Source organism: Sinocyclocheilus rhinocerous, unplaced genomic scaffold (assembly GCF_001515625.1).
Source record: "Sinocyclocheilus rhinocerous isolate Xijiao unplaced genomic scaffold, SAMN03320098_v1.1 scaffold606, whole genome shotgun sequence".
NCBI classification, from domain to species: Eukaryota; Metazoa; Chordata; class Actinopteri; order Cypriniformes; family Cyprinidae; genus Sinocyclocheilus; species Sinocyclocheilus rhinocerous.
Window position 1 is genome coordinate 595,552 of NW_015661919.1, and position 12,289 is coordinate 607,840.

At 37.7% G+C, this 12,289-nt stretch overlaps 1 protein-coding gene across 1 annotated transcript in view; it reads left to right on the forward strand.

Moving 5' to 3' along the window:
• LOC107726889 (ras GTPase-activating protein nGAP) overlaps positions 1–12,289 on the forward strand; it is a 94,807-nt gene that overhangs the window by 57,834 nt on the left and 24,684 nt on the right. The window contains exon 6 of the mRNA XM_016536595.1: positions 9,710–9,819. Within this exon, the coding sequence (XP_016392081.1) occupies positions 9,710–9,819 (110 nt within the window). The remainder of the gene's footprint in view (positions 1–9,709; positions 9,820–12,289) is intronic.

The window sequence follows — 12,289 nt, forward strand, 5'->3', positions numbered from 1 at the left end:
ATATAATAGTGCTGCCATATTTTTATATTTCTGTTCTGTATATTATCAGGATCAGTGCTATATTGACTCATTGGCACCTTTGCATTAAAGTAATAGTTTTTTTTTCTTCTTTTCTTTTCTTTTCTGGTCACCCTTATATACAAAGCCTATTTGGCTTTTTCCTCGGTGGAACAATATAATTGCCAGTAAATTACTTAACTTTCATCTTGTGTGAAATACCTTCAAAACCAGGGATTTAGCTTGTCAACGTGCTTTATTAATTTGATAAATGCATTTCCTGGTAATGTCTTTGGATGGACAGTGTGCAGTCGTCTGTAGATTAAAGGATCCTCGGAGAGGACAGCCATTGTGCTCTTTTCAATAGACTAACAGAGAGAAAAGCGGAGTGGGTTTGACTGAGACTGACTGGATCGGGCTCAGGCTTTACTGCATTCCTGTATCGACTGCGTGAAGGGGGTGTGAGAGGCTTCACTCACTGAAACACTGGCTCGGCTCAAATCATCTGCTCTATGGGATTATTTCGTTTTGTTGTCGCGGAGGGATGCGACTATAACTGATTGCGGGTTCGGTATCAATAATGGAATTTATAGGTATGTTTTTCGCATCGCTTCATTTTCAACGGTTGTGGAGCCACACGGCAGTAAGTTGTGGGAGTTTGAATTGATATTACGTTACGTAATTGAGACTTTGGTCTACTTCTAAGTGGTACTGTTATAGTGGTGTTATTTCAAATACTAATGCAGACATATGATGTAACGTAGTGTGCATTCAACAGTTGTATGAAGTTGAAACTGCTTTACGGTTCTGTTTACGATTCGGAATCGATGAACGGTTATTTTTAATTTCATGACCTGAACGTTTCCTAAACTTGTTTCCCGCCGTTTCAGACGAAACGCAGTTTTAAAATACTCTCAATTCTGTGTTTGAAACATACAGCGCGACTAGTGTAGTCCGATTTCCCACCCAACGACTCTGTGATTCACTACTATAAAGAACCGACTCCTAAAGCACAGCCCAATCGAAGTAGTCCGATTCCCGTGCAAATGACTCTTTTGAGTCTGTTCATTTTAATGAATCAAAATATGATTCACTAATTTAATCATTCGGAGAGGTTACTTAAATGAATCTTACTGGCATACTGAAACGCGTGTAATTATTTATATCGTCGTGTTTTAAACCAAGAATTGTTACTGCTTATGATGTACTTAAAGTGTTTTATAAAGATAAATTAATAAAGTTTTAAGTATTAAAAAATCGTTCATGGAACCGGATTCGGAAGAATTCCCATTCCTCTTTTTTTCAGGGCTCTGTTTTTAAAATTTGACATTTTCCTAATTTAGATTAGCAATGGCTCATTGTCATCGTGCTTTTAACATTAAGTAGAAGAAAGCATCGATTCTTCCGCTTGGCTGCACCCCTATCCTTCATTAACAGTCTTCAGTTCAATTTCTTACTTTTTGTGAAGAGACCTTCCAGCAGTTTTGCATGCCAAAAAGAAAAAGCATGAGTGCCATTGCCATGAGTTTTCAATTATAAATATCACTCAAACTCCCTTGGGATTTGAGAGTCCTAAAGCATATTGAAATGATTTGTCATGGTAAAGATTATTTGGATGTAAACTCCTGCTTGGAGTCATTCAGTCTTTGTTGCTCATTGCCCTGCCCCCATTTGACAGGATTTTTACACTGTCACTGAGGCCTGAAACTTGCTATGTGACTCTGGATACCTTGAATGGCATCATCTAAACATGACAGTCATCACATACTATTACTCTATTGTGCATGTAGGTGTAAGTGGACAGGAAGTGTGTACATTGTATGACCCCCTCGTATGAACCTCAGCACACTTTTGATACCTGATGTTAAACCTGAAATACCTGTCTGTGGGTTTCCGGCATTTTTTACCAAACCTGTTTGACCTTTAGGTTCTGAGGCATCATAAAACTAAAACAATGCAAGATCCATGAGTTGCAAGGATCTTAACGTAGTGCGCCACACCTGTCTGCTCAGTGTAAGAGTGGAAAAGTTTCTTCAGTTTCACAGCTTAGTGTTGTGACATCACTACATTCCAGACATTTGGAATCACACAAAAACGGATAGATGGAAAAGTAAATAGTGACAGAAGTCTTGTCATCAGGAAAGGAAGAGAATAGACACACTATTGTGCGTCTGTTTGCTCTTGTTTCATTATATAACACATTCTCAAGAGCAGTGGTATTTAAGAAGGTGCACCAACCTGAACCAAAATGGCAAGATAGGGCAAGAGAGAAATTGCTGTCTTAGTCAGCAAACACTTCTGGAAGTGTTCTGTAGCGCCATCAATCTGTTATTGTGGTTTAGCACCACTAATAGAAGTTAGAAGTATGGTAAACCCAGCAATAAAAGAAATATAACCCCTCATAAGATTCTCTTGGGTATCTGACTGAAAAGAAAAAAACATTGGGCTAACAGGCCCATGAATAAGTGTTTCTGAGTAAATCCTGTCCGGTCACAGTGTGCATTTCCACTAACTGACTAAAACCCCACTGTGTTTTGCAGTGGCTTTCATGCAGGATTTTCCCATAGCTTACCGTCTCTGAGCATTATGATGCAGAGAAATGCTGCAGTTGCATGTGGTGGAAGTGTGGAGCTTTGCTCAGCTTCACTGTTTCCCCTGCCGTTCCACTAAATATGAATAATTAATACCCAGCCTGCACATTTCATATCAGGTATCATCATCTTTACTGTGATGGTGTGGAGAGGCCTGACAAGTAGGCTTTTCATGTATTCCATACTGTTCAGGCATGTAGTGTTGATAAAGTTGTCTGTTTCTGTAAGGTCTTGTTCTAGTGGTCATGCTGGGATAATGAGTAAAGCTTGGAAAGGCTCATACACAACACCTTGACATAATTTCACAATTTCAGTTTAATTTCGATTAATCACCTTATTATATCTTTTGTATTTTGATCCTTTACATGCATTTTTATGTCTTAATCCTAAACATTTGTTTTTCTGTATCAGTTGGTTGCTAAGTCTGCTTGTCACCTTTTCAACTTTACATTGGATAAATAAGGTTTTGTTGTAATTGCAAGAAAGACTTGTAACATTGGTAAGAATTTAGGAATTGATTGTAAATGTATCACTCTCTTGTAGTTTCCTGTATAATTTCTAGTTATTATTGCAAATTTTCTTCAAATTGATATAATGCTATTATATAGAACAGTGGTTCTCAATTCCAGTCCTGTAGCAACCCCCGCTCTGCATATTTTGCATGTCTCTCTTGTTTAACACACCGGATTTAAATCACCAGCTTGTTAGTAGAGAGCTCCATGAATGAACTGTGTTCCAATTGACAGGGTCCATACACAGTGTTCATTGCTCTCTACTCCCTAAGTACTACTACATCACTTCGGAACATTCATTCATGGATTTGCGCTACTCCACTGCCTGCAGCGTCTTCACACACAGACGAAACTTAGAGAAGTGGGAAATGTGACGTAATATACCTCTGTAAATAAATACAATTTAAATTCTCGTCTCGCCCACTTTAATGCCCTTTGAATGGAACACATACGCTCCCTTCGAACTGGAATCATGGTGGAATATCCTGTGAAGTCCACTTCGCATGGCACTTGTGGTCGGAATAGAATAAATGTCTGAAGCGAAAAGAGAAACATACAAAATTTGCAGAGCAGGGGGTCGCAAGGACTGGAATTGAGAACCATTGATATGCAATACACAGTTATACATAATATATTATACTCTATATATGTATTATATAATATACATTTAAATATATTATATAATTATACATGTAATTTTGTAACTTTATTTTATGAAAATAATTACATTAAATTAAAATTCATATTTAAAATTCTATACTTTTTGATTTGAGACCTGTGAACGTTGGAAAGTAAAGTTGCGCCCTTATGATTTTCAGTGGTTGATGGACGATAAAACAGTTGATGGGCAATAATACAAAAATCTCATAGACTTACAGTGAAGGAGGGACCCAGCCACCCTTAGCTTAGAGTTTTGCACAGGCAAGCACCACACAAACATTTTAAAAAATCTAGTTTCACAGTGAATTGTGTCTCCCCTACAATGCATCCATATATCAATCAATACATTTAATAACAGTCTTCTCATCCATGCAGAGAATGATGGGTAATGTAAGTGCAGTTATGCTTAATGTTGCAGGCAGTTTGGCTCTAGATAAAGCATTGTGGCAAAATATTTTGTACTTTTTTAAGGCAAATCCGTATTGATTTATTTACACCTTCTGAATGGCATTTTACCACAGATTGATTGCTCATCTCAGAAGGCAATAAAAGCAGCGGTGTTGCGCTATCTAGGGACCACCCTTTTTCGCCCACCCCCCACCCTCCTATCCACCAACACCAGAGCACCCGCATCAATTCTAATTACAGCCTGGGTCCCTGTTTCAGGTCTTGCTGTGTTGATTTTAACCCCTCTGTTATCTCCAGTGCCGTATTGATCCGAGGAAGGGCTGGGCCAAATCAATGCAGTAAGTGGATTTTCAGGGGCAATCACAGCCTGGAGGGTAGGAGAAAAGGAGAGAAGCTACACTGGGCTGGCCTCAGGGAGGGTCTGACAGGGAGCCCTGTCGACTCTGATGCCAGGGGACAGAGGACAGTCAGGGACAGTCTGACCTTGGGCTGCATATAGTGAGGAGATGGATGGGCTGAGAGCTGCAGAGGGAGAGAGAGACAGGAATAATTCTAGGTGTGATGTAATAGCTGTGATTTAAGGGAACTAAATGAAAGTGTAGTCACTGAGAATAGCTGGTTTGTCCACACTGCCTGTGTCTCGTGTGGTTTTTTTTTTTAACTAACTCAGTGTACAAAGATTCATACAGCCTTGTGTTCTGAGGTAGTCTGTATTTGCATTGGTAAACAGTGCAATTTTTTGTTCTAAAATTTATCAATAGGGGAATTTTTTAATAATTGTATTTTATTTATTTATTTATTATTTATTACATTTTTTACCTTTTTTTTTTTTTTTAACAACATTTTAGTAGGGTGTTATGGGTGGTTGCTTACAGGCCCAAGTCAAAAAAAAAAGTGAATTAATACAAAATGTATTTTTTAAGTCTGTCAAACTGACAGTGTTAACAGAACATTTTTATTAAATGTTTAAGACTATTTTAATATATTGATTGATTTGTTTGTTTACACTTGTGCTCAAAAAGGTCAGTAAGAATTTTTTAAAATAAGTTAAATCAAAGGCATTAAAAATCTTACTGTTTTATTATTGATTTATTATTTACCATCTGCAGTCCCAACAGGTGACAACGAAGAGAACATTACAAGGTCATTTATTCACCATGACATTTATTGCAGTATGACGCATTTAAAACACTAATTTGTACATTTTACAAGATATCAGTGCTTGCTTCCTATTTATTTATTTATATAATTTTTTTTATTATTATTTTAAAAAATTTAATTATTTTTATTTATTTTATTTTTTTTTTGCAATTCCTTTGGGGAACATAAATTAACTCAATTACTTTACGTTGTAGCTGTGGCCTAGGAGTTAGTATACACACTCCAGCACCTTGAGTTGACTAATGTGGGCAGTCTAAGTTTGAGTCTGGCTTGGGTCATTTTCTGATCCCAGTCTCCTGATAGCATCTGATATTGCTTTATTAGATTCAATAAGGATTTTGAAGGACATGCTAAATATAGCACATGAAGTCGTGCACCATACTCCTTCAGTTCTGTCATATTTCAGTAGGTCACGTCCAGCTAATAGCTCTAACATGCTTTGACCTTACAGCAGCTAGTGTAATCTGATACACGCTTGTGTTTCCTCTCTATTCGTTTACTTCTCCATTGTTTATCGACCTCCATAACACACGTTACTCACACAAATGACACGCATTCACAGCCTCCAGAGCCGTGTCCCACATGAAGTACGAAAACAAAAGTCTCGAGGCAAAGAGCGCCTCTTCGTTTTTCCTAATTTGCAAGGCTGCAGCAGGCAGACGGAGCCAGATGCGCTGAGGAGGGGGGGGAATGAGCGAACGAAGAGAGAAAGAGAGAGAGAGAGATGGGAAGTGCTTGCAGTTCTGCTGAGAGGAACAGAGGAGTGAGGTTACAGCGATTGATTGAGTAAATGCGGTAAAATCTCTTCCGCTGGTGTGCCAAAAAAGAGAAAGGGAAGAGGCTGATAAAGTGAGGACTAGGATTGAGAGAAGAGGATGGACTGAGACGGGAGAGAGAGGTTTAGCAGAGGACGTTTCAGTTTTTGAGGGAGAGTTCTGGAGTGCTGGTACAGAGAGAGAGGAAGACGGTACGATGTGGCAGCGAGCCACGGCAAGACAATGAAGAGGCTGCAGTTTATCATTGCGACGGAATCTCTCTCAGAGTGATGGACAATTAAAGGGAAAGCGCTCAAGCTCATTGGACGAGGGTGATGGTCACTCTTCAGCCAATCCAATGGTGACCAGCTCCATTTATTCAGCAGGTGATGGGCAACAGCTGTGATAGAGGTATCTCTCTTCCTTTTTCTCAGCTACATTTTATTAGATTAACTTAATAGATGAAGTTATCGTCTTGCTCTCAGACTTGGAGGGTCATTAAAAAATCTATAATGATTGAAGTTGAGTTGAATATGCTGTTACAAGTCATTTCCTGTTTGATAAGTTGTCCGTGCATTTTCAGAAGCGAAGTGAGGGGGTGTTTTGCTGCTCTTGGTTTTCGTTTACTCACATTTATGCATTTAGCTTTTATCCAAAGTGATGTAAAGTGCGTTCAAGCTTTATGTTTTATCACAACATGCATTCCCTGGGAACTGACCCCACGATCTCTGTGTTGCTAGCATCAAGATTGTAATATAAGTACTGCTTTGCTTAGTCATAGGGATCACTGCGATTCGTCAAGTTCAGCACTGCAGAGCCCTCGCACAGGTAGCAACTTCACAGAGAGTGTGAGTGATGTATGTAAGAGTTTGATCCGAGGAGCTCGATGATACAACAAGAAAACGTAAAGTTGCTGTTCTTGTAAAGCAGAGTTCTGATCTCATGCATTTTCATACAAATGTAATCGCATATGCACTCTTAAAAATAAAGGTTACAAAAGGGGGTTTGGTAGCGATGCAGCAGAAGAACCATTTTTATTCCCAAAAGAAATTTCTGTGAACAATTTTTAAAAGAACCATTTGTTTCTTAATGTGAAGAATATTTTAATAATCTGAAGAAGCTTTTTTCTAAGTAACATTTTGTGCAATGGAAAAGTTCCATGGATGTTATAGGTTCTTCATGGAACCATCAATGCCAATAAAGAACCTTATTTTTTAAGAGTGTATTTTAGAAAACTGATGTATTTTACGCATCTTGAAATCTTACGTAGACGGATGGTCTGAACAGAACTTGACTGGGCCACTCCTGAGCTGCAAAACAGGTTGAACGGCTAAATTTAGCCATTAATCAATGGTCCTCTGGAGATTGGCCAAATGCGAGCATGACTGATGCGTAGTTTAAGAGACATTACGACGTCCCGTTTATTTGATGAGAGGTTTGTTGTGTGTGTGTGTGTATGAGATATTAAATCAATAGTTTACCTAAAAATAAAAATTCTTGCAGCATTTACTCACCCTCATGTTGTTCCAAACTTGAACAACTTTCTTGTATTTGTGAAACAGATATATTGAAAAAATAAATTCTCTGTAGAATAAAAGTTAAAAGGGGTGTGATGTTGTTTTGGACCCCATTGTGTTTCATTGACAAAAAAACAGTTCTTTAAAATATCTTCTTTTGTATTGTACAGAAGCAAGTCAGTCGTACAGGTTTGGAATTTTTGGGTGAACTATGTCTTAAGCTTTTCATTGTGAGCCGAGGGTTTGATCTTGAGCAGCGGTGGGCAGCTCTCCAGCGGACCAGGCACAATCTCTATTGTATGGATCCACTGTGGCCTGCAAGCTGAAACAAGAAGCAGCGTCTTGGCCAAAGACCTCTGGGTCAATTTCAACAGTGTTTCTTGATTCAGTGCAGATGCTGTGAGGCGGGAGTTCTGCGGCAGTTCGTGCTCAGTGATGGACTGGGTTTTTATTTCTCAGGGTGAATTAACTCATTATGGGGTGATCTACACTTCAGTGAGGAGGACGGCCCAAGGAGTGGATCTCTGGGAGGCTGTGCGGATGTAGGTTACGTCCTGCTCCATCCTTGACACACATCGACTGCGGGGCTCCCTGCAAATGCAGAATAAATCGGTCTGAGGAAATTAAAAATAAACTTGGCTATGAAAGCAAAATGAGTAATATTCCACTTAGCTTCTGAGAGTGGCTGTATATGAGAGCCACAGGGCACCCATCTGAAAGTCTGGTGGTGGCAGGTAGAGTGAGCGTTCACGAGTGGATGGATGAGTGCTTTATTAAGAGGACTTACTGAAAGCTTTGGGTTAATTCATTCTTTTAAACCTGTCTGACTGGCACTTTAGCCAGACCTGAGCTCTGTTAGTGACCTGCTGGGCATCATTATAGGAGAGATAGATTTACAGAGGGCAGGTGACTTTATTAGACCCCAGACTACATTTAAGATTGGTCAAGAGGATCAATCATGAGTATGGGGACAGTTTTAAAAAAAATGTGGGAGGCAAAGGAAGATGCACCTACAAACATCATAATTAGGGATGCTCATAAAATAAATTTCTTGTGCATCCTCAATTTTATTTTTATATATATTTTTTATTAGAAAAGTTTGGGGTCTGTAAGATTTTGTAATGGTTTTAAAAAAAACTCTCTTAAGTTCACTAAGGCTACATTTAATTGATTAAAAAAACGGTAAAAACTGTAATATTTTGAAATATTATTCAAATTTCATATTTCATATCAGTTTCATATTTTAATGTATTTTAAAAAGTAATTTATTCCTGTGATGGCAAAACTGAATTTTCAGCAGCCATTTCTCCAGTCTTCAGTGTCACATGATCTTTCAGAAATCATTCTAATATGTTGATTTGGTACTCAAGAAACGTTCCTTTTTATTGATATCAATGTTCAAAACAGTGCTGCTTAATATTTTTGTGTAAACATTGATAATTTTTTTGTATTCATCTTTTATGAATAGAAAGTATATTTGAAACTGCATTTATTTGAAAATGAAATATTTTGTTACATCCGTAACAATGTCTTTACCATCACTTTTGATCAATTTAATGCATTATTTTTTTTATTATTATTATTTTTGTTATTATTATTTTTATTTATGTTATTACATTTTTTTTTTTTAATCTTACTGGCCCCAAACTTGCAAATATATTATTAACTTTAATATATAAATAGAAACTTTATAACAATTCAGAATGAAATTTGCAACTAATGCAGGCATAAAACCACATAATAGCCATGCAGTTGAACATACACCACTGCACTGTTGCATTCTGATTGGCTTATATAATTGATTGTGTCAGCCATCATTTCTAAATTAGTACAGCCACAGTAGTACTAATAATGTTTGGCACAAATGTTGATTCCAGGTAGAAAGATTCCTGTGTCTGCAGTATGAGTAATTCATCAGTGACTTCAAACTCCTTCCTGGAAGTTTTCCACAGTCGACAACCGCTGTATTACAGCTTTCCAACTCAATGTTTTAAATATCTGTAGTTCTCTGATCATTAGTGTGCCTATTAAAACATTTAAAGACATCCTCCCAGTCTCTCTGAAGGCTTCCTCTTATCTAATCCCTGCTTTCCTCTCTTCTCTCACAGCGGAAGCGTCTGCGGAGCGCTCTCCTAGGCGGAGGAGCATATCGGGGCTGGGCAGCTCGGAGAAGAACATTCCCATGGATGGCCCCAACTCCTCACCCTTCAAAGTGCCTGTGAGTCCATTTAGCAAAGCACTCATCTCAGCATTATACCAACTCATCATCACATCTCACTGGCCTCAGTTACTTCTCACAGTTTGCAATGCCAGCACTTTTTGCCCTACAGCCATTATTTCATGTTTAGGTCCCAAAATGTCTTTTTGTGGGCTATTAGAGTGTACTTTGCTGTTTTGCCTGCCGACCAGTGTAAATTGTCCAGTCATATTTTTTTAAATGTGTTATTGTTGTTATTTTTCAGTTCATTTAAATAAGAGCATTTGATTTTTGTCTCAACTTGTTCGGCTGTAAAGTTTCATTCACAATTCAGTGTTTTATTAAAAACGATGTAAAGTTTTGTTATACTGCATCGTTAAATTCTGGAAAAAGTGACTGGAAAAACACTATTTTGGAAACAGCTGAACTGCTGTCAGAAATGTAAAAGGATGGTTCACCCAAAAATGAAAATTGCCATCATTTACTCACCCTAGTGTTGTTCCAAACCCATATGGCTTGCAAAGTTTTTGTATGATGAATGACAACAGTTTGGACAAACAAATATAACCTAAAATCTTGCTTGAACCTGTTTTCAACATTAGCATTCATTGAAAAGAATCGCTTTAAAGGGACATTTCACCCAAAAACTAAAATTGCCATTTTTTTACTCACCCATACGCCATTCTATGGAAGACAAAAGATATTTTGAAGAACGTTTCAGCTGTTTCTGTCCATTCAGTGAAAGTCAGTGGGGTACAAAATAACTCTTTTATTTTATGGACAAACAACACTGAGACATTTTCTTTTATGTTCCACAGAAGAAAGTAAGTCATATAGGTTTGAAACGGTAAATTACTTTCATTTTTGTATTTTTTCATATTAGTGTCGCTGCCATTAGTTAGTCCCCACTATCAATCATCATCTTTTACACGAGACTGGTTACATGTCACACTGCACTGATGTAGAAATAGAGCAGAATTCCTGCTTGGGATACATGCCCCACTTTAATTACCCTCTTGAGCCCCTGATTAGTGAAGCGTCGTCCTCCTCCGTTTATCTCCAGTTACTAATGGTCTTCCTTATTCCAGGCCAGTTTCTGTGTGTGCGGACAGAGGTTCAGCACAATAATATATGTATATACACTGTGTACTCACACTTTGCAAGTTTGCACATTCATTTTGAGTTTTTTTTTGTGCAATGTTTTCAATGCTGCATTGCATGAACAATGAGCAAACGCTCCCTACGATAGCAATATAGTAACAAAGGCACATCCTGGAAACAGTCTGTGCCTCTGAGATGTATTAGACATTGTTTGATGATATTTTTAACCAGGCAGAAAGTGGGACAAGGCAGATATTTATATCTCCAGCTTTTCTGTGTGTCATTTTATAAGTGATTAATCGTGCATATTTGTCTCTCTGTGACAAAATTCCTAGACAAATAAACTGATTTGGTGCACACACGGATAAAAGACTTGGATGTTGGATGTGTCTTTGTTAATATGAAGTCTCATTACAGCTCAAGTCATTTTCTGTTAAGAATATGGAAGCATTGATTGACGGGTGCATTCGGATTAATGGGCTCTGTTGAGGCAGCCTATAATTGATATATGAATTATGTGAAGACTGCATTGAAACCTGTCAGACTGTAGTATAGCCGATACATCAGCAGTCATCACATGATTCCCAGAGGGGAGGAAACTGTTAGTGAGGACTGACTCCCTCTCTTTATTTCACTTTTAAAACACAAAGCTTTCTCTCATCTTTCTTCTGATGAGGAATGACTAATTTATCACATAATTTCTATCCTTTTACTAGCCAAAAGGTCTCCTACTTACAGTCTGGCACTTATCTGAACAAGATAAATCTCACTTCCCCTGTCCTATTTTTTTATACAGTCATTGTCCTATATGAATTTAATGTATAACCACTCAGCTAACCCTCTGGTTTACTACAGATTTTTTTTTTCTTCCTGGTTTTCTCTTCCTCCATCCTCTTTTCTTCAGAATAATAAATTCACTAAAAAGCAGGTTAGACAGCAGTGAGGCTGGTCACAGATTCTGACTGATAGGGAAAATTCTGGTAAATGCGATAAGCTGGTAATTATTTTGTTATTATATAATAAATTATATATTATGTTCAAAATCTCTAATATCGCCTGATAACCAATATAGCATATATTTATTAATATAGCATTTAAATTTATTATTAATTAATTCCTCATTCATTCATTCATTCATTTAGATTTTTCTCCCATAGACTTATTCAGTCAGATTACAGAGTTGGAACAAAAAATATTATGATTATTATTCCTACTAATTATAACATTTATTGGTAACACTTTACAATATGGTTCCATTTGTCAATGTTAGTTAGGCCCAATCTCAAATCTACCCCTTAGCCCTTCCCCTATCCCCTACCCCTCTGTTTCGCACGTTCATGTGAAGGGGTAGGGGTGTCTCAATTCTCTTTTGCTTGGAGGGGTAGGGGTA